The sequence below is a fragment of the Trachemys scripta genome, chromosome 6 (assembly GCF_013100865.1).
Source record: "Trachemys scripta elegans isolate TJP31775 chromosome 6, CAS_Tse_1.0, whole genome shotgun sequence".
In the NCBI taxonomy this organism is placed as follows: Eukaryota; Metazoa; Chordata; order Testudines; family Emydidae; genus Trachemys; species Trachemys scripta.
In genome coordinates, this window is record NC_048303.1 from 45,733,242 (window position 1) to 45,756,589 (window position 23,348).

Sequence of the window (23,348 nt, forward strand, 5' to 3'; positions counted from 1 at the left end):
ATCTTCCCTGCACAGAACTGTGTGCCAAAGCAATGAAGACTGTGGTAACCCACACACTCGAGAGAGAGGTCATAATGAACAAGATGATGATAGTGATGTTGACTAGAAATGTCACCAGAGCTAGTATATTTCAATGATACCTGTACACATTTATTATTAAATTTTGTTTTACCCTTTAGATTGTGTTGTGATGCTTTGAGGTGAGAAAGAAATCCGATTTTATGTCTTGGAATAATACATCAGAGTCATTAAACTAACAGAAAAGAATGCAAATATTTCAAAGCGGTCATTTTAACATATTGATAGTCATTCTTTATTCCCATTTCTATGGTAACGGCACCACTTGAGAGCTTCAGATCATACTTCATCTTAAAGTAGATATAATAAGTTTTCAAATGATGTATGATGTACCCTCTCTACACACATGCATATTAAGTCAACCAAATCGGAGGTGTCTGCTGCTTGCCTACGGAGGAAAAAGAACCCTGAGAGGAGGACAATCAGGTTATGTCTACATTTCAACTAAAACGTGCAGCTGGCCTGTGCTAGCTGCCTTGGGCTCACAGGGCACAGGCTGCAGGGCTGTTTAATTGTAGTGTAGAATTCTGGGCTCAGGCTGCAGCCCGAGCTCTGGGGCCCTCCCATCTCACAGGGTCCTAAAGCCCGGGCTCCATCCCAAGCCCAGAAGTCTACGCTGCAATTAAACAGCCCCGCAGCCCTAGCCCTAGCCCTGCGAGCCTGCATCAGCTGGTACAAGCCAGCTCCAGGTATCTAACTGCAGTATAGACATACCCTCAGGCACCAGTGGCCATCTCCTCTCAGTCTCTGGAAATGGCAATGATGCCTTTGGCACCATATTATCTGGATGACTATAAAAGCTTGCAGATTTTAAGGGCTGAAGAATTTCCAAGATCCCGGGTGGAACAGACAATCCGGGAGGCAAACAGCTTTTTTAATTTAGCAAAACACCCATCACCTTGAAAGTTAGTCAGAGATGTTTCAAGGTTCACATAAAATCATAGAAGTGTAGGATTGGAATGGACCTCGATAGGTCACCTAGTCTGGTCCCCTGCACTCAAGGCAGGACTACGTAATAACTAGATCATTCCTGACAGATAGGGTTTGTCTAACCCAGGGGTGGGCAAACTACGGCCCCCAGGCTGGATCCGGCCCCTCGGGGCTTTGGAACCAGCCCGTGGGATTGCCCCCCGTGGCGCCATGGGCCCCACGCTGCTTTCAGAAGTGGCCGGCACCAAGTCCCTGCGGCCCCCGGGGGCGTAGGGGGTGTGTGAGAAAGAGGGCTCCATGCGTTGACCTTGCCTCCAGGCACTGCCCCCCCCCCAGGTCCCATTGGCCGGGAACTGGGAACTGCGGCCAATGGGAGCTTCGGGGGAGATACCTGGAGGTGCGGCAAGGGCAGCGCACGCAGAGCCCTCTGCCCCCACTTCCCCAGGGGCCGCAGCACTTCCTGGAGCAGCGCGGGGACAGGGCAGGCATGCAGGGAGCCTGCCCTGGCGTGCGCCGCTGCCACCCCGGAGCCGCTTTAGGTAAGCGGCGCCGGGCTGGAGCCCGAACCCCTCCTGCACCCAGCCCCCCAACTCAATGCCCTAAGCCCCCTGCCTGCACCTCGCACCCCTCCTGCACCCCAATTCCCTGCCCTGATCCCCCTCGTTTACCCTGCACCCCAACCCCCTGCCCTGAGCCCCCTGCTGCACCCCACATCCCTCCTGCACACCAACCCCCTGCCCTGAGCTCTCTCCTGCACCCCAACCCTTGTGCACCCTAACCCCCTGCCCTGAGACCCCTCCCACAGTCCGCACTCCAACCCTCTGCCCTGAGCCCCTTCATACACCCCGCACCCCTCCTCTGCCCCAATCCCTTGCCCTGAGCCCCTTCCTGCACACCTCACCTCCTCCCACACCCCACACTCCCTTCCCATACCCCATCCCCTTGCCCCAGCCCTGCATACAATTTCCCCACCCAGATGTGGCCCTTCAGCCCAAAAAGTTTGCCCACCCCGGTCTAACCTGTTCTTAAAAACCTTCAACGATGGAGATTCCACAAACTCCCTAGGGGGTATGTTATAGCGCTTAACTACCCTGAGAGGTCCTTACTGCTGGGGGAATTCTTCACCACTGTGCACGTGCAGAGTTCATGTCACCCGTAGATTTCTTTGCTTCCCCATAGAAAAATGTGTTCTGACAGGGAAGCAAAGGGAAGCCGCAAGAGCAGTTACGCGCCCCTCACCAGCAGTGTGGGCACATCGCTTTGGGTGCCCAGAGCAGCTGGTGAAGTAAATTACTGTGGGGGGCTGTGGCTCCTACTCTGTGCCGGGCTCAGCTGCTAGTCCGGGGCTGAGTCAGACCCACCCTCAGGAACCTCGCCTGGCTGCAGGAAGCTCTGCACCCCCTCTTTCTGTTCCCATCACTCCTCAGCTGCAGTGGGAGGGGTCACCGTACAGGGAGCTGCTCTCCCATCCGCCCAACTCCCCTGTGTTCAGACTCCCCTCATAAGCAGACCCCTTTGCCGAGCCCCATCCCCCTGCACCCGGAACACCCACCCCACCCAAGCCTCACCCCCTGAATCTGGGCCCCCACCCCTGCACAAAGTCCCCTCTGCCAAGCTCTGCCCCCCTACAATAATCCCACCCAAATATATTTGCAATAGATAAAAGGATATTCTGGCTTGCTTCTGGTTTAATACTGTACCCTTCGTCATCTACATCAGGAATGTTCTGAAAAGAAAGAAAAAGAAAATTTATGGCACTGACAAACTCTTCTATCCCTCTGAAATGTACAATCACAATAATGTATTTTTACTTGAAACTGTTGTACTTAGGAATTTAGACTTATTTGACACTGTTGCCAGATTAAAATTACAGTATGACAGTTTGTGACAGTTACCCATTATTATTATTAGGCAATTATTTCCAGTTACGCTCCATGGCTCAGAAATTCGCTGGCAGTTCATATTTCACATTTCAAATAAGTGCTAATGGGTCTGGAGTTATCTGTGTAACTTTAACAAAATGCAATGTATACAGATTGACTTTATTTGCCTGCAGTGGTAACTCTAAAGCACTTATTTTCCTGGCCCCACAGTTTTCAAATCTTTTCCCAATTTCTACTTCTATTCTTTCAGCTACATTATTGCAGGCTTTGATTTTGCAGGATCTCACACTCTAATTAATATACAGACTGGTAAATTAATACTTGAATAGAAAACTAAGAAAAATCTAGATGGTGCAGGACGTAATTTCTTTTTCCATTGGTAGCAATCCTGTATCATTACTTTAACAAAAGATTTTCCTCTCATTAGTTTTAAAATATATGGATAAGATTTTTAAAAATGGGAAGCTCACATCAGGCTCCTGCATCCCTATTTAGGTACCAACATAAGAGTTTTCTGATTTTTAAAAATACTGAGCACGTAGCAGTTCCCAATGATTTAAGGTGAAATTGCTGGGTTTTCATCATTTTTGAAAATCACGATATTTATGCAGGACTAAAAACACTTTAAGCATCTATTTTTAAAAATTTTAGCCATACAGTTTTAACCTTATAAAATTATACTCAAAGAGAGCCTGCTAATCCAAGGAGGGGAGAAGAGCAGAAAGTTCCTTTAAGTCCACTAGTGACCTCTACAAGCAGATTTAATTTGTGTGTGAAGTGCTTAGACATTATATGGATAGGCATTATAGAAAACTGCAAGACAGGGAGATTTTTAAAATGTAGAAATCTGACCTCTTATAAATCCCTTATAAAAAAGAATGACAGTCTAGGATTAGGATGCTAAATTGTTTCTTTTAACAAGTCGATTGGTTACACACTTGGCTGAAATACCGAAACTCGAGAGGAAAAGAGCATGAAACAAGAAAGTAGTTTATATATGACTTTGACTAAACAGGCATTAGAAGCTTGCTCCAAAAATTTTGAGGCAGGACTTAAGACATTGTTTCCTCATCCTGAATCTTTTAAACTATTGATCCAAGACATAAAGGAAACTTTGTGATGGCAGAAAAGGAAGTGAATTTAATGGTCTGTTACAGACAACCACTAGGAAAAAAGATTATTTTCTAAATCAATTTTTCTATTTTCCCGCCCCCTCCCCTTTCTATTTAAAAGGGCAGGTGGCAGGAAGCAGTTGGGGGAGGGGGGAAAACAGGGGGAGACGGGGGGAGGATGGAGAATTAGTAGACCACAATCTTCCAATAAATTTTTTTAAGAAAAATCCAGGAACAAGAAAAACAGACTCCAGAATTCTTTCATAACCCATTTAAAGGCTGATAGTGAAGTCAGTCAGTTAAGAGCGCAAAGCAGCAAGAAGTCAGGCCAGGAAATCTGACAGAAGGCCTCTAAGAACACTTGCTACTTTCTTGGCAAAAAGCATGGGAGAGGATAATGCAGAGCAGCTGCAAACTCACCGCTGTAAAAGTAATTATTAATTATTATTGTTTATTATCTTATTATAATTTTTGGAAAAAATTCAATCTGGGGAAATTGTCAAAGGGAGGGTCTGGACAGCAAGACAGTATTTCTTTGTATAGTTTAATATTGGTACAGTGTTTATGCTTTATTACCTATTTCAGTAGTTTTCAATGTTATTCATAGGATTTCTTCAATTTAAATTGATTGTTTGGTGGCTCTTACTAGTTATTTACATCTTGTTTATCAATGTTTTCACGGTATGACCACTAAATCCCCTAAGTCATTTAGGGGATTTTCTGGGTTTTCTTTTGGGCTCTCATTCTCCAGTAGCTACCTCTGCCATGTTTACGCAGGGAAACGGAACCAATCCTGACTGAACTAGTGAGATGATCAGAATAACCGTAGCAGCAATGCTTGCTTGTTCTCTGCAGATTTTCTCCATTGTCCACATTAGAGCTGTTGGAAACAATTTCAGTTGCAGCACCCTCTTTATACTTTTCCCACAGTTCACAGCAATACTTCCTAGAGGCACTGGATTCTGAGAAATTTCAAAAGGCTGCAGCTGTTTTATGGGTCAGCAGGAGGATGACTATCTGAACCATTTTCATACTAACATTATATCTGACCCAATACAGGCTGAAAGAGATTAGACTAAACTTATTGAGATGTGTTGAAATTAATTTTATTTCAAACAGTATTTGGCATGCACATAAACTGAAGCACTTGTGTGTGGATATACTGTACTTTACGAATGGGCTTTGGGGACCATATGGTTCTTAGAATGTACAAATGTGTCTAGTGTAGACAATGTCTTGACTATCTTTCTGGAGTCCTTAAGTGAATTCTCTTTAATCTGTTCAACTTTCTGTGCAGAACCATGTATATTTCATTTGAGAATGCTGCAGCTTTTCTGGTTAGAGATCATTCCCTGTACTACCCACATTTATTTTAAGTTGTCTGTCACATGTTTCTCTAACAAAGGAGAATAAAAACATCACTATGAAATATTCCTGCAAGATATATAATTTCTGATGTGACTATCTTGACTATAATAAAGAACTACCAATGAATACATACACAGTCAAAATTGTCCAATTTCCCAAATCTAAATAAGGAGCATCAAAACTGTTGACAGATTGTGCGTGCATGTGCCATGCATCCTCATGCCTGCACTTGAAAATATGAATCTTTCTAACCCTACAGATAGTTTTGTTTTCAGTAGTTAATTTAAGAAGGAGCTTCTTGTATTGCATTATTTACCCTGGAAATGGAGCAGTAGATGCAAGATTTGCCAAGTGAACATAGACCAATCAAATGGAAAAGGCCCTGTTACTTTAAAAGTTTCCAAGAGGCTACTAATGTGAAATAAAATGCAAAAGTAGAGAAATATATTCAACAGCATTTCTCTAATGTTTAATTTCAATAAATAGATCCTGGATCAGCAAGAAGTCAGTCTGATTTTAAGGAGTTTTTTAGGTTTTCTAATTTTACTTTTCAATAAATAATATTTTTGTCCCAAAAGATGAGTATAAGTTTACCTTGTTTACTTTTTCCTCAAAGGACCAACATAGCCTCGGTGGTCACCTTAAAAATATTTATTTGCCAATAGTTACCACATTCTCAGAGATACTACAGTTTTCTTCCTATACTTAAAATATGAAATAATTTAGTAAATATGCAGCATCTGGTGGTAAATGTTTACATTTTAATGGCATCCAGTATATTAAAATGTTACTTTTAATTTAGCCTCACCTCCCTCTCCAAAAAAAAAAAAGTTGAGAGAGGCAAAATAGATTGAGGAAAGTTTCAGAACTAAAAGGATGTAGCAGTGGTCATTTAATTGCCTAAATTTGCTACCAGTTACCATTTCCTTAAGACTAGTACATTCAGACAGTTATTATGATAAGAATTCCTGTGCAAATATTAATCAACAGTTTTTTGATACTGCCGATAAAACCAAGAGAAATTTTTACATCCACAAAATTAAATTAATGGAGATATCCTATCTCCTAGAACTGGAAGGGACCTTGAAAGGTCATCGAGTCCAGCTCCCTGCCTTCACTAGCAGGACCAAGTACTGATTTTGCCCCAGATCCCTAAGTGGCCCCCTCAAGGATTGAACTCACAACCCTGGGTTTAGCAGGCCAATGCTCAAACCACTGAGCTATCCCTCCCGCCAAGAGAAGCATCAGATCAAAAATCCGTGTACATGTCACAAACTTTTATTTCAAAAAGACTTAAAACGTGGAAAAAATTGTCATATGAATGTTTTGCATTGCTGCCCATCACACAATATAATGAAATTCAAAAACATTTTTCCATATATGATAATGTATCATATAATGTGTTCGTCAAACTTTATAAAAGTTTTTAAAACTAATCTCTTGCTTGTTCTTCCTATACTGGGGTAGTGTTTGTCTTGGCCATAAGAACGCTAAACGGGATACAAGGTTTTATTTTATTATTGTTGTTGGTTAATTTGTTTGGGTCCGATTTCTGGAGGAGAAGGGGCATATTTGGTTAGATGGAAGTGTCATTCTTGCTATGGTACAAAGACTTACAAAGGCTTTGCAGCATTTTTTATAGGGTAGCAAACCAGATTTGCCTAATCTTTTCTGGAAATTCATTCCATGGGGAAATATCTTGACCAAGAATGCTTTGTCTCCTGCTCTTGTGCATTTCATCCTGGGTTTTGTGATCTGCATTGTTTCAAAAGAGACAACTCTCTCGATAGCTAATCTTTTGAAAAAGCGTTGTGCAGGTCTCCTTTGAGGAGGAGTATTGATAGGTCAGATCTAGAGTGATCACTTTGTGAAGTGTTCACGCACAGGTGATAGGGTGTTTTTGTCTTTTGTCATTTTCCTGTGTGAGTTCATTTGAGAGCATAGTGATTGTCTGGTTTCACCCACATAATTGTTTTTGGGGCATTTAGTGCATGGGATGAGGTACACCACGAATTGTGATAGGCATGTGTAGGATCCATGGATCTTGAAAGGTGTGTTGATCATTGTAGGAGTGGAGCTATGTCTGCAGGTTTTGTATCTATTGTTCTGGCAGGGTCTGGTGCCGCTTTGAGTTGATATGTCCTCGTCTGTGGGGGCCTTGTGTCTGATGATGAATTTGCAGAGGTTGGGAGGTTGTTTGAAAGCCAGAGGTGGGGGTTCAGGAAAGATTTCTCTCTCAGACTTGAAGAAGAGCTCTGTGTGGCTCAAAAGCTTGTCTTTCTCACCAACAGGAGTTGGTCCAATAAAAGATATTACCTCACTCACCTTGTCTTTCTAATATCCTGGGACCGACATGGGTACACCTACTCTTCAATAAGGGTCAGGGACTGGGAAACAGCCACAGGACCTTCCAAGGGAAACCCTTGGCTGCTCAGTTCCCAGAAAGCAACTGGGAAAGAAGAGGAAAAAGCCAGAATGCGAACTGCCTTGGGTGCTACTGAGGCAGTTGCCCCTCTGACTGTCTAGCTGCAAGCCAGCTGACCCTTTCATATGGCTATAAAAGCTTGTCAGGGGGAGACAGAGGTGAAAGGAAAGGTGTTCCTATCCCTTATGAGTAAGGCTACATTTTAGTCAGGTATTTTTAGTAAAAATCATGGACAGGTCATGGGCAGTAAATAAAAATTCACAGCCCATGACCATGGCAGGTGCTTTGGGGAGTGTGTGGAGGGGAAGAGGCAGCAGTGCACAGCCCAGGACCCCTGATGGTGCTGGGGAGGGGTTGGCGGGGCTGGCAGGCTCCCTACTTGGCTCCTCGGAAGCAACGACACCCCCCTCCCTCAGCTCGTAGACAGAGGCATGGCCAGGCAGCTCTGGGCACTGCTTCCACCCCAAGCGCCAGCACCGCGGCCAATGGGAGCTGCGGGGGCAGTGCTTGCAGGTGGAGGCACCGCCACCTAGGAGCCGAGGGATGTCGCTACTTCTGGGGAACCCCCCCGAGGTAAACGCCGCCCAAAGCCCTCACCCCCTCCTGTATCACAAGACTGCACCAGCAGAGGTTGGTGCAGCTGGGCCAGGGGCTGCCTGAGCTCAGGAAGCCCTTGGGCCAGCAGCACGGCCGCTACAGAAGTCACAGAGGTCCCAGAAAGACACTGAATCTGTGACTTCCGTGACAAACTTGCAGCCTTACTTATGAGATGATAATCTGATAAGAGTATTAGAATTTATTATCTCTGAACGATAAATATTTGCTGACAGTGTTACTAGTTCACTAAAACATTTTATTCATGGACAAAACAGATTGTCTTTAGAACTCTTAGAAAATAACCTGCATGAGGGCTGTATACCCTATTTGAGGATGGCAACTGCCTGGGCTTGAAGACATTCTTGCTTACCTCTCTTCTGAGTCACTAACAGAATGGAGAGAGACTATGAGGTGACAATATTAGAGGCCATAATTTAGTGGTTGCCTTGAAAATAAGCTCAGCAGGTAGAACTTTCCTATACTGACAGCATATTTAAATTTCTACTTAATTTCCTATGTATTATCTTACAATACTTTTGTTCAGCGCTTCTCAAACTATGCTCCACAGACAACTGACTGGTCACATGTTACTGGCACCTCATTTTCACCTGCTAAACTCCATTAAAAGACAGCTTAAAATACACTTCTACCTCAATATAACGCTGTCCTCGGGAGCCAAAATATCTTATGGCGTTATAGGTGAAATCACGTTATATTGAACTTGCTTTGATCCACCGGAATGCGCAGCCCCGCCCCCCGGAGCACTGCTTTACCACGTTATGTCCGAATTCGTGTTCTATCGGGTCACATTATATCGAGGAAGCAGTGTACATTAAATATTTTTACATGTAAGCAACTGCTATAGCTGCCACAGAGAGGGGTATGTAATTGCAAATGGGAAGGAGGCAGTCCATGTGATTCTCTATTAAGAGATCTCACTATGAAAAATTTGAAAAGTCCCTGGCTCTAGTTCATTCTTAATCTTCTTGAGACACTTTATGAAAGCAATGATGTTAAAGAGTCTTCATGGACACCTGAATGTAGGGCTACATAAGTAACTGAAGAGTTACATAAGTAACTGCATATCTTTCCAAACGGATGGTGTCTTTGGCAAAGGAAGCTGACAGGGCTCTCCAGATCAGATCAGCAGAACTTTCACAGACAGTTCTGAAGGGATCCTGAGTTTCTCCTGGATATTGCGGAGTATGGAAGATTTAACTAGTCTCATGGACAGTAGAAGTAGTTTAGCTCTCTGCAGGAGTGACAAAGAAACTGAGGTGGCTCAAACTTCCTTACACAGATGTAGGTGATGACATCAGCACTACTGCACCCCCACCCCCGTGGACATTGTTTTTCTATAAGTTCTTCAGTTCAATGCAGAAGCACTGAATCCCATTAGTGGGAATGCACAGAGGCCCCTGAAGAATAACTACCAAATCCATTCAGAAGTTAGTGCCCTTGGGAGCCTTAGAGGCTCCCAAACACTTTGGATCAGATTGCTTATTACCATGCATGGCCTACAGCAGGGGTGGGCAAACGACGACCCGGGGCTGCATCTGGCCCTTCAGACGTTTTAATCCAGCCCTCAAACTCCCACCGGGGAGCAGGGTCTGGGGCTTGCCCCGCTCTGGTGCTCCAGCCGGGGAGCGGGGTTGGGGGTTTGCTATGACTCCACGCGGCTCCCGAAAGCAACGGAATGTCACCCCTCTGGCTCCTACACGTAGGGGCATCCAGGGGGTTTCTGCACACTGCTCCTGCCCCAAGCGCCACCCCTGCAGCTCCTATTGGCTGGGAATCGCGGACAATGGGAGCTGCAGGGGTGGTGCTTGAGGACAGGGCAGTGCGCAGAGCCACCTGGCTGTGCCGCTGCGTGGGAGCCGAAGGGAGGACATGCCATTGCTTCCGAGAGATGCTTGAGGTAAGCACTGCCTGGAGCCTGCACCCGACCCTCTCCTGCACCTCAACCCCCTGTCCCAGCTCTGATCCCCCTCCCGCCCTCCGAACCCCTCGGTCCCAGCCCGGAGCACCCTCCTGCACCCCCAACCCCTCATCCCCAGCTACACCCCCAGCCGGAGCCCTCATCCCCTCCTGTATCCCAACCCCCAATTTTGCGAGCATTCATGGCCCGCCATTCAATTTCTATACCCAGATGTGGCCCTCATTCCAAAAAGTTTGCCCCCCCCCAGCCTATGGGGTTTTCTCTACTGTTTTGGTGGTCAGGAAAATATTTTTATCCTCCTTCTCTACAAGGAACAGAATGAAACTTTTTTGCTTGAACAGAAGTTCATTAGAACCTAAACCAAAAAACTCCTGTTTCAGTAGCAACAACTTCTACTGCACCCAGAAAAGATTAAGAAACCAGTGTATTCTTTAGAGTACTGGTGTAATATGCTCCCTCCTGTAATACTTTTAAAGAAGTAGACAGATTCCTGCTTCAACACTAGGGTTACCATACGTCTGGATTTTCCCGGACATGTCCGGCTTTTTGGGCTCCAAATCCCCGTCCGGGGGGAAATCCCAAAAAGCCGGACACGTCCGGGAAAATCGGGACATGCGGGCCAGCGGTGCTGGGCCGGGGGCCGGCGGTCTGCGGGGCCAGGGGCGCCAAGCGCTGGCGGTTGGCGGGGGTGCCGGCGGGGCCGGGAGCGCCGAGCGCTGAAGGTCGGCGGGGCCGAGGGCGCCGAGCGCCGGTGGGGCTGGGGGCGCCGAGCGCCAGTGGGGCTGGGGGGGCCGAGCGCCAGTGGGGCTGGGGGGGCCGAGCGCCGGGCCGGGGGGTGCTGAGCGGGCCGGGGGGTGCTCGGCCGGGGATCGGCAGTGCTGGGCGGGCCAGGGGTGCTCGGCCAGGCCCGGGCCGGCACCCCAGGGCCCGAGCCGACCCAGGCTGGAGACGCCGGGGGGGCCAGAGTGGGCCACGCCTCCTCCCCCCCACACCCCTTACCTGCTTCAGGCTTCCCGCGAATCAAATATTCGCGGGAAGCAGGGGAGGGGACGGAGTTGGGGCGGGGACTTTGGGGAAGGGGCGGAGTTGGGGTGTGGGCGGGGCGGGGCCCCGTGGAGTGTCCTCCTTTTGGAGGCTCAAAATATGGTAACCCTATTCAACACGTTCACTTTTGAAATACTAGTGGGTCGGGGACCAGCAATATGTCAGGTCTATGTCATGCTCATTTTAATTTTCATACTGTGTCTTACTAGTCTTAATTTTCAAAAATGAAATCCAAAATTGTATTTTCAGCTTTTTCTTACTATACTCCTCATGTAAATATCACTGCCTGCATGTATGTCATACTAAGAAAAAAGATTTTCCTCTGTAAACATCTCAAGGCACAACAGCTCTCAATTAAAAATGAGTGAATTTACACCTTGCTCTAATTTCCTGCTGAAGAGAGTTTTTCCACTAAACATTTCTGTTTTTAATACCATATAACACACTGACAGCTTATAAGGTAATATCTTAAATCAATCTTTTCTCAAATTTAGTATTCTATCTTGAAGCTCTAACTTTAACATCCAGAATATTTTGATCCAATTTCTCTTTTTTGAAAACTTTCAGAACTGTGTGATTTTAAAAACAGGAGAAGGAGAGCTTCACACGGTCCAGTACCTTAGTTCAGCTTGTTCAAATCACAAGGTTCTTAGCTATGCTTGACCTCAAGTTGACCTAGTTTATGTGCTAAAAGAAGTACTAATGAAGCTTGACAACAAAGTAAACAGAACAAAAGCAAATAGCCAAAAGCTGTGTATATGCCCATAAAATAATAGAACCAAATTGACTCCTGAAACTATTTAAATTACAATAGTAAGCTATTTTCAATATTTCAGGATCTTTCATGGTTAAAACAGATTAAAACGAAACATACATCTTTATAAACACAGTAAGCATTTACTCTGATTTGAATCTGGCCAGATCTAATATGAAAAAAACCCAACAATCCACGCAGTAGCCAGGGATAATGGGGGGAGGGGGGGAAAATGTCAGTAACCGGTAATTTTGCCTTCTTTAGTAGCATACAATTGTGAAAACTCATCTTATAGAAGCGATTATTACATTGTTTCTAATGTACTGAATGCTTGCAAGCAACCTGTTAAAACACAAAATTAGTGGGTAAATTCTTTTAGAATTTAATCTAAAAATCTATGTATTACTTTGTATCTCACATCTGATTTTGTAAATATTCTTGCAACTATGATTTATCAACAATGTTACTTGAGCACCTATACACAGTCATGCACTGAGTTAAAAATCAGTAGTATTGTCAAGGGTAAATGCAGGTAAACAGAGTTTACCCAATTCTCATTTGGGGTATATGGAGTTTAGGTTAGGTTAATTTACCCACTTCTTTTTTTAAATCACTACACTCTGCAGCTAAAACGATGAGTTACCTGAAAAGCATCTTGTTCCTGACTTCAATGCTCTATGCTTTAAAAATTTGGCTCTCAATGTTACCAAGCAGCCATAAGGCCATGTCTACACCTACCGGGATCGATGCAGCGGGAGTTGACTTCGTGGGTCTAGTGAAGACCCGCTAAATTGACCGCAGAGCGCTCTCCAGTCGATTCCAATACTCCACCAGAACAAGAAGAGCAAGTACTGCAGTGTCTACACCACTACAGCGTGTAGTGATAAGTCGATCTAAACTACATTGACTAGCGTAACTTAGGTCAACTTACCTCGGTAGTGTTGATGTGAAAGTCTCTATTTTTACTTTATTTAGGACAAGTGAAAAAAGTGCATTATGGGCCTGATCCAAAGCCAATGGAAAGATTCATTGACTTCTGTGAGCTCTGATTCATGCTCCATATCCTGGGAAGCTCTCTTGACTAATGGAGCAGATGATGACTAAAAAGTATCTAAACCACATCACAGCAACATAGTATTATACTACGCCACACATTTTTTGTATCAATGTTTCCCAGCATCCTTGGTTATAACTCAATGCACACCTGAATTAGACAATAAGTAATTTACTTTAAATTTTCTAGGATCTACAGCTTCCATTTTTGCATTATCAAGTTCCAAATACCAGCCAGACATTAATGAATTAAAAAAACAAAAACCCCAGAAAATATTAAGACAGAAGAGTTAATAAATTACCAATTGTAGACACAAAATCTGCTTTTCAACAATATCTCTCTCGTTTTTCTTTAGACGTCCCTCCACTTTTACTATAAATTCCAAAGCCACAAAAACTTGACACAGAGTCAAGAAAACACTGCAACCTACTATCTATACCAGTGGTATCCAACCTTCTGAACCTGAGGGCTGAACATAAAGGACTGACAATTAGAGTTGGATACAATTTTTCAGGCAAAACCCTTTTTTTTTTTTTACACCGAAAAACTTGGGATTCTGGTTGACAGAAACATTTAGCAAATTTGTGTAGATTCTGGTGAACTGTTTGAGTCTAAATGGAAAAAAAAATCAAATGTTAAAACAAAACATTAAGACATCATCAAAATGAAATTACCAGAGAGGAGGGATACCCGAGTTCCAGGCACTGCTGCACAGTAAGGATTCAAACCTGGGTCTCCCATATCCCAGGGGAGTGCCCTAATCATTGGACTAAACTGGGTATAGGGCAGGGGGCATCACCACCTCCTCCAGTGGTTCTGTGCTCTTCATTTCCTTGGCTTTTATTAAAAATATTCTAAATGAAATTTTTTTGATTCACTGAAATTCAGACACATTTTGAATTTGGTTTGAACCAACCAACTCCACTCCCCAGCCCCCTCCAACTGATGGTGAACCAAAAAAATCAGTTATTTATACAGCTCTATCCATAACTAATACTTGGCAGCAGATTGTTGACCCTGTTCCTCTTGGAACACTTGGGAATGGGAAGCACACACAAGTCCCATGCTGGGGATTCTCCTGGAGTATAAGCCAGCAGTGGGTATATCAGGCTTAAGAAGAGGAGTGTCTGGAGAGGGCTGCACTCTGGCTACTCCAGATGACATATGATCCTAAGGGAACCCTCACCAGCTAACAGAGGTTAGAATAGTCTCCAGGCTTTAGAGGGGCAAAGAATCAGCTAACCACAACTGGTTGCTGGTTCTCAGCTCTTCCTCCCCTTCTCATCTCCTGGGCTAACCTGGGTGGCTCTGTAGGGGAAGTAAGGCTTCCTCTGCTAGGCATCCCTTAGATGCATGCAGAGCCTTATTCAAACTAAGCAAACTAATAAACCAAGGATACATTTAATGAAATTTTAAAGTGCATGTAGTTTCTGATACATACTATAGCAGTAGTTTTAAGGCTTTTTCTATACAGTGAACCACACCTAAATAGATAAGAGACTGTCTCTCTCAGAACAAATCCACCCTCCTCAGATTTCTACAGACCACCCCTAACCCCCAGCCCCCCATTATTGATCATATAACACTCTTGTGGCAACAACAGGAATTGGTTCTATGGAAAAGTAGCTTAAGGTAAATATTAAATGTACTATCTTTCTTTTCATGGGATTTGGCAGCTGCAAACAAAGATGATCAAGAGCAAACTCTGACCAAATAGATCTCCATGGATCAGTGTAAGAACTGCTGTAATTATGGCAGGAAATGCATTTTCTATGGTTGCCTCATTATATATTGCTTATTTTTCTTTTTCTATTAATAAATACTTATTAAATGTTTGGCCAAATATGGAAGTCCTAAAGAAAATGGCCAAAGCGCTACTTTTAATTTCCCACAGTTTATACACAAAGATAGTGGATAAACTATTTCCCTTACACATCACAGGTACTGAGTTCAAATCTTGGTGGAGGTTGTATTTTTTTTAGTAAAATGTCTACAATTTTCTTCTCTATAACTGTAGTTAAGATTGTACACAGTCTTCCTCCGCCCACTAACCCCAGCCCCCCAGAAAGTTACCTCCCTGTATTGGTAACTGTTGTTCTTTGAGATGTGGGTGCATACGTGTATTCAGCTCAGATGTGCATGTGTCCAGAACAGCAAATCTGGAGATTGTTGCTTAGCAGTACCCATTGTGGTAGTGCTTGTGCCCTCGGACCTCTTGTACCCCCACCCAGGGCTGTTTGAGGCAGAGCTGCCTTAACCTCCCTCAAGTTCCTTTGCACCGGAATCCAAGACTGGGACACTGATGCAGAGGGGACAGAGGGTTGTGGAATACATGTCTGCATCAACGTCTCGAAAAACAACGACAGTACAGGTAGGGTAACTGTTTTTTCTTCGAGTGGTTGCAGATGTGTATTCCACTCAGGTGAGCCACAAGCTGTAATGGATGGAGTTTTAAGCAGTCTTAGAATCTGCTTAAATAACAATTGCAGAATTGCTCTTCCAAAGTTTGCATCTGATCTAGACAGTCATAATAGCATAATGTTTGGTAAAAGTCTGTATGGAAGACCAGGTAGCATCCCTGCAAATGTCCAATATGGAAACATCACTAAGGCTATGGCTACACGACGAGGCTTTTAACGCCACAGCTGTGCTTCTACAGCCGTGCCGCTAAAAGGCACGCAGTGTAGCTAAATTTGTTGGTAGGACAGAGCTCTCCAGGAAAAAACTTCCACCCCCAACGAATGGCAGTGGCTTAGTCGGCTCTCCTGCCGACAAAGTGCTGTTCACACCGGCGCGTTTCGTCAGTAAAATGTTTGTCATTCAGGGGTATGGTTTTTTAATACCCCTGAACGACAAAATTTTTCCAACGAAGTGCCAGTGTAGACAAACCCTGAGAAATGCAACCAAAATCGCATGGCCCCTGGTTAAATGAGCTACCAGTTTTTGGGAACTGTGGTCTGAGCTATCACGGTGCAGGAAGGAATCTATCAGGAATTGTGTGGAAATCACCAGATCCTTCATCTGATCTGCATAAGATACAAAAAGTTGAGGTGGCAAGTCCTTTACAGACAGAATGCCAATGATTGTCTCACCTCCAAGGAATAAATACGCCGTTCATCTGCATTTGAGTGAGGCTTAGGAAAAAATACAGGTAGGTATATTGTTTGGTTAAGGTGAAATTGTGACATTACTTTTGAAAAACTGAGTACATGGAGACTCCACCATTAAGGCCCACAGCTCATTAAATCTCCTTGTGGAAGTTATAGCAACAAGAAAAGCTGTCTTTTGGCAAAGAGGAAACAGAGAGCAAGTGGTTAGGGACTCAAATGGAGGACCCATGAGGGCAGCCAGTACAGTATTGGAGGAGTCAATAGAAATCTAACTATCATGGAATTGGAAAATACCAACTTCTCTCAGACTGGAGGATGAAATGCTGAGATCATTGGTAAGCGGACCCTCAATTCGCTGAGTGACAGACTTGAGGACTTAAGATGTAACAGGTAATCCAAAATGTCTTGAATACATGGTAGCATCAGCCAAATTCCCCAAACTAAAGACCAAACGAAAAAACACTTCCACTTAGCCAAATAGGAAGACCTAATAGAAGGTTTTTTACCATTAAATAGGACTTGCCACTGCACTGCTTGCAAACATTGTTCTTCCTCCTCATGCAGCATCCATGCCATTAGGGGCAGACGGCCCAGTGCTGGATGCTGGATCAGATTATAATGTTGTGTCAGCAGGTCAGGAATGAGGGAAGAGATCTGAGAGATTGAATAGACCAGGGGTAGGCAACCTTTCAGAAGTGGTCTGCCAAATCTTCATTTATTCACTCTAATTTAAAGTTTTGCGTGCCAGTAATACATTTTAACGTTTTTAGAAGGTCTCTTTCTATAAGTCTATAATATATAACTAAACTATTGTTGTATGAAAAGTAAATAAGGTTTTTAAAATGTTTAAGAAGCTTCATTTAAAATTAAATTAAAATGCAGAGCCCCCTGGACCGGTGGCCAGGACCCGGGCAGTATGAGTGCCACTGAAAATCAGCTCGCGTGCTGCCTTCGGCACGCATGCCATAGGTTGCCTGTCCCGGAATAGACAGACTGTGAAGGTCGGAGAACCAACATTGTCTCAGCCAAGCTGGTGCAATGAGTATCAGGTTGGCATGTTCCAGCTTCAGTTTAAGAATGAGTGGTATCGGGGGAAGGCATACATTAGGGCCAATTCTCAATTCAAATGGAAGGCATCAATGAATGAGTTGGTACTGAGATCCACTCGAGAGCAAAACTGACTGCATTTCTTTTTTGTCTTTTGCTGTAAACAGGTCAACTGTCGGAATGCCTCATTCTTTGAAAAGGGACCTCAGCACACTGCTTTTCAGGAACCATTTATGACTCGGAGAAACTCCTATTGAGGTGATCGGACAACCAATTCTGAGCACCTAGTAAGCGTGCAGCTGTGGGAATAATATCTTCCTAGATGCAAAAGTGACAAAACTTTATCGCTTCCTTATAGAGCTGGTTGGAGTGTGCTTCTCCCTGCTTGTTGACATAATACACTGCGGTGATACTGTTGGTAAGTATATGAACCACTGTGCCGTCGATCTGAGCCCGAAAGGCCTGGCACGCTTTGTCAACCACTTGAAGCTCCAGGATGCTGATATGTAGGGAAACTTCCTGTTTTGTCCACAAAGCCTGAATTTTCAATTTCTCTAGACTTGCCTCCCAATTTATTGTGGAGGCATCAGTAAATATAGGGCTTGTCAGGGAAGGAAGGGAACACCCTCTCATACATGCTCTGTTCTGCCCATCACTGTAGGGACTCCAGAATCACCAGTGGCACTTGGACAAGCTTGTCCAATGAAGGACAACTCGGATGACAGAGCAACTTCAACCATGATTGAAGAGGACGAAGGCACAATCTCACATGCTGGACTATATAAGTGTTAATAGGCCATATGGCTTACTAAACTCAGATGTATATGGACTGTAGTTGAAGTGTGAGATTGGAGGGACAGACACAGGCAACAATTTGTTTGGAAATGTTCTTGTGGGAGAAAGATCCTTAAACTCAAAGAGTCTAATAGGGCCCAATGAAGTTTATTTTGTGCATTGGAATTACTGCTGACTTTGTCTTGTTCAAATTCAACCTTAGCCGATCAAAGAGATCTGACATGAACTGGACATGACAGAGGACTTGTTCCTCGGACTTGTTCCTCACTAGCCAATCTTCTACGTATGGCAAGATGTGAATTCTCATCCTCCTGAGACAGGCTGCCATTACTGTCATGCATTTAGTAAATACATGTGTGGCTGATAAGAAGGCAAAAGGGAGTATTGTGTAATGGTAATGTTGGCCTGCTACTACGAATCTCAGTAACTTCCTGTGGCTTGGGAAAATTGCCCCATGAAAGTAGGCATACTGAAGATCAAAGGCTGCAAACAGTCATGGTGATCTAATGCAAGGAGAATTGTAGCTAAGGTTACCATGCAGAATCTCATATACACCTCTACCCCGATATAACGCTGTCCTCGGGAGCCAAAAAATCTTACCATGTTATAGGTGAAACTGTGTTGTATCGAACTTGCTTTGATCCACCGGAGCGTGCAGCCCCCCTCACCTCCGGAGCGCTGCTTTACCGTGTTATATCCGGTCGTGTTATATTGGGGTAGAGGTGTATTTGTTGAGTCCAGAATAGGTCTCATACTGGACTTGGGGATCAAAAAAGGTAACAGAGTAGAATCCCTTTCCCCAATGCTGAAGGGAAGTTCCTCTATGGCTCCAGAAGTGCAGTCTGGATCAGCTATGGGAGCAGTGACTTGTGACATGGGTCCCTAAAACGGACCAGATAGGGGGGATAGATGGGAAATGGATAACATAACCGCCAATCCCACAGTGCTTAAGACACATTTGTATGTAGTTATTGTTTCCCAAGCACTGTAGAAGTGGAACAGTGTCTCCAAATGGAGAGGAACTGGTGTAGAAATTGACAACTGGTAAGCTGCCCTTGATACGAGCATCAAATTGACTGCTTATCTAAAGCTGATGGAGGATGGGCAGGCTGGTTGAAATTAGAACCAGAAGGCCTTCTTCTCTGTGATTTATGGTTCTTTCTGTAGAAGTCCTGCTGTCTAGCAGCATAAGCTGACTGCCTGTAACATCACTGGGAATACTGTTGGTATTGATGTTGCTGCCGCCCTCCATAATGCCATCTCTTAATCATGGGTATAAACCCCCAGAGAACATAAAGTAACTTGAGAGTCCTTAAAAGACTGTAGTGTCTCATCCATCTTTTCTGAAAACAAAAAAATAACCATCAAAATGTAGGTCCTCTGCTACACCTCCGCTGAACCTTGGGAGCTATGCCAGAGTTCTGTAACTACGAAGCTCTTCTCTGTTACATCTGAGGCCATAATCCTGGAGGAGAAATCTGCCACATCCAGTGTTGACTGCAATGACATCTTTCCCACTAAACGACCTTCAGCCATGAAAACCTTGAATTCTTTCTTGGAGGATTCTGGTAATTTTATCATATTCTGACAACAGTGCCTGCTGATTAGCAATGCGCATTTGTAAAAACAAAGTCAAATACATTTTTCTTCCCATCAAATCCAACTATTTAGACTCTTTTCCTTTAAGCAGTCTCTTAAATATCCTGTCACAATCTCTCATTTGCAGCTGTTACAACAAGAGAGTGAGGGGCTGGATGTAAGTAGAAGTGCTTGAAACCCTGCATTAGGGACATAACACTGCTCATCAATATGCTTCGTTGTAGGCAGTAAGGAAGCGAGGGCAAGCCACAAAGTCTTTGCAGGTTCCAAAAGCACTTTATTTTAAGGGAAAACTATCCTCCCTGGAGCCAACAACTGGAGAATGTCTACCAACCTACAGGTACTGTCCTGAACAAATTCTGCCTGAATGCAGTAGCCATTCGCCATAGCAGATCTTAATATGACTGAAAGTCATCAGGCACAGAAGAGGAGGAATCTGGTATAGCTGAATCATCCGGTGAAGATGGGGAAGGAGGAAGCAGGGCCAATGGGATCTGCTGTGATTCTGCTTGCTCCTGCAATAATGGCTTAGACTGAACAACCTCCATATGCATTTCCAGTGTAGGTGGGCCAGGAGACAAGACAGCAGGAGAGTTCAGCGACCACAGTAAGCCAAGGACTGAGACCTTAAAAATCGAGGGAATCCCAATGGTTCCATGAATGCCACAGAAGAAAGGGATATGGCATTGATGGCCAGTAGAAACTGGGCCAAGAACCACACTTTCTACTGAGAGAACATATCGATCCTGGTACTGATGTGCTCCCCTGAGATATCAAAGACTTTTGAGCTCAGTGCCTGGACAGAGAAGTGGAAAATGATTCTGAACTTGAATGCAAGGAACCTTCCAAATAGTCCAAAGGGAACAGAGGAGCCACCTCTGGTGGAGCCATCATATGCTCTGACTCATCTGAAGCCCAGTATGTGGGTCGCATTGGTGCCTATGCAGGTAGAGAAGCTGATGCCTTGAGTAGTGGCAGCATCATAGAGGCAGCACTAACACCTGGTACCAGAAAGGATGTTGGTATCAAAGAAGAAGCTGCTACCAAAACTGTAGCTCTGGCCAGCATTGGGGCTATAGAAGCTGACACTGTCTCCGGTGAGAAACACTAAATCGGCACGGACAATGGATGTCTTGGTGCTGATACAGGAACTTATATTGTCTGTGCAGTCTGGATTTTAAGTGGTGCCAGAGATGACACCTGCAATAGCCCATTTTCTGGGGCAATCAAACCAGATGGTCCCAGGACCACAGAAGACACCACCACAGCTGATGACTCCTATATCACAGATGAGTCCAGCACAGAAAGGGAGAGTAAATCTCTGTCAGCTTAATAAGGCTGTGGACTCGATATAGTTGGTGCTAAGAGCAACATGGTCGATACCAGACTCAATAGCCGCCCCCACAAATGGTACCAGAGTCAATGGTATGGTGCTGGAATGATCTCACCTTGGTACCAGCAAGTGGATAGAGAGCCCTGCTCTATTCTGAGTACTCAAGGAAACCCAGTGCCAGTCAGCACTCCTCTTAGAGGAAACATCTCCCCAAGTCTTGGAGTGACTGTGGTCAGTTTTATGAGCCTTCTTTCTTGGAGGAGGAGACGAAAGAACAGTCTTCTCCTTGAAGAGTCAGAGTTTCCTGGCAGCACCGAAGCTCACTGAGGGGCCAGACAATCTAATCCCAGGGCTATAGCAGGCCTCATGACTCACTCCATAAGATGCAGCTTCAGATGTAAGTCTCTAGCCACTTGCATCACCTTTTTGAAGGGCAGGCAAATTGAGTACTTTTAATATGCCCCACTCCTAGGAACAATAAGCACAGAATATGGGGATTACTACTGGGGACAGCTACTCCACAGGAGGGGAGGTGCTTGAAACCTGGTGAAGACATTGGACCAGAGAAAAACCAACTACGTAACTACTAAACTAAGTAATCTAATGCTAAGGGTACTACTACCACCACCTATAACTAACTAAGCATATACAAAATACCAAGAGAAATCTTTCTGATGTAACAACCAATACATGAGGTATATACCACATGGAAGAAACAGTTAACTACCTTTCTGTAACTGTTGTTCTTTGAGACGTGTTGCACCTGTCCTTTCCACTGTAGAGATTTGTGCACCCCATGCACAGTTGTCGGATGTCTTTTTCCCTAAGCAATACACATCAGGGCAGCTTGAGGGCCCTCTGCTGTAGCGTGCCACTGCATGTTGGTATATGGGGGTGGAGCCACACCCAATCCTCTCACTTGCTTTTTACCAGATAGACATTGATAAGGGTGGGGAAGGAGGGCAGGTCATGGAATGGACATGTGCAACACATCTTGAAGAACAGTTATGGAAACATAGATAACCATTTCTTCTTTGAGTGATTGCACATATCCATTCCACTGTAGGTGATTCACAAGCAGATTAACTTGGAGGTGTGCTTGGAGTCTACTTGAGCAGAGACTGGAGAAGAACACATTCAAAAGAGGTACTGTCCTGAACTGACTGGCTATAGCATAATGAGAAGCAAACGTGTGCACTGATGACCAAGTTGCCGCTCTGCAGAAGCCCATAATAGGTACTTGCACTAGAAAAGCTGCTGATGCTGCATGCACCCTAGTTGAATGTGCCAACACTCTCGCGGTGAAGTAACACTAGCCAACAGGTAGCACAAATGAATGCATGAAGAAACCCAGGATGAAATTTTCTGAGTGGAAACCAGACGGCCTTTCACTCTGTCTGCTATCACAACAAGAGCTGTGTTGAGGACATAAAGGACTTAGTGCAGTTCAGATAGAAAACTAAAGTTCTTTTCACTTCTAATGAATGGAAGTTTTTCTTCAACTCTCTGAGCGTAAGCCTTTGGAAAGAAAGTCGGCAAATGAACTGCCTGGTTATGGCAAAAATTGGAGACCATCTTTGTTAGGAATTTAGGATGAGGGTGGAGATAAACTTTAAACTTGTGGAAAACTGCATAAAAAGGACTTGACACCAGGGCTGTCAACTCACCCACCCTCCTCGTTGAGATAACTGCAATTAAAAAATCATCTTCGCAGAAAGATTGAGCAGAGAGCAAATTGCAAGAGGTTCAAAAGTGGCACCATTAATTTTGCCAACATGAAAGAGAAAAGTACTGAATCCAGTGTTTAATTTAGAACTGCTACATCTTCAAAGTTGAAAGTGAAACTATAAAATACACTATAAATGGAGCTGAGAGGAGTGAAACAGTTGCACAAAAATAAAGCTGTATCTATCATGCCAATGAGTGAACAAATTTAATATAAATTTCAGACATTTACAAATTTAGTCTCCGAACCTATACTGTCATCCATGTGAATAAATTGTTGAAGCCAAATGGAACCCACTGAAGTCAACAGGGCTCTGCAAGGGCACAGAAATTGTTAAGGGCAGATGACAATGCAGGGCTAGGATCTTACAAGAGCATTACAAGTGTTTACTCCATTAAGTACCTATTAAACTTCCAAAATAATTTACAAATGGTTAAAGTGTCTTGTTTAAAAATTAAAGTTTCTATGAAATATAAACGTATTACAGATTTAAAAAATTCTGTCTGCAAACTTGGTAAAAATAACTACTGTAGAGACACTCCAATTAAGACATT

The 23,348-nt window shown here is 44.1% G+C and overlaps 1 protein-coding gene across 5 annotated transcripts in view; it reads right to left on the reverse strand.

The window, feature by feature from the left end:
* The window catches only part of FCHO2 (FCH and mu domain containing endocytic adaptor 2), a 205,614-nt gene that overhangs the window by 61,681 nt on the left and 120,585 nt on the right, over window positions 1–23,348 (reverse strand). For all 5 annotated transcript variants that reach the window (XM_034773504.1, XM_034773503.1, XM_034773505.1 and 2 more), the window contains one exon: window positions 2,680–2,734. In XM_034773504.1, the coding sequence (XP_034629395.1) occupies window positions 2,680–2,734 (55 nt within the window). The remainder of the gene's footprint in view (window positions 1–2,679; window positions 2,735–23,348) is intronic.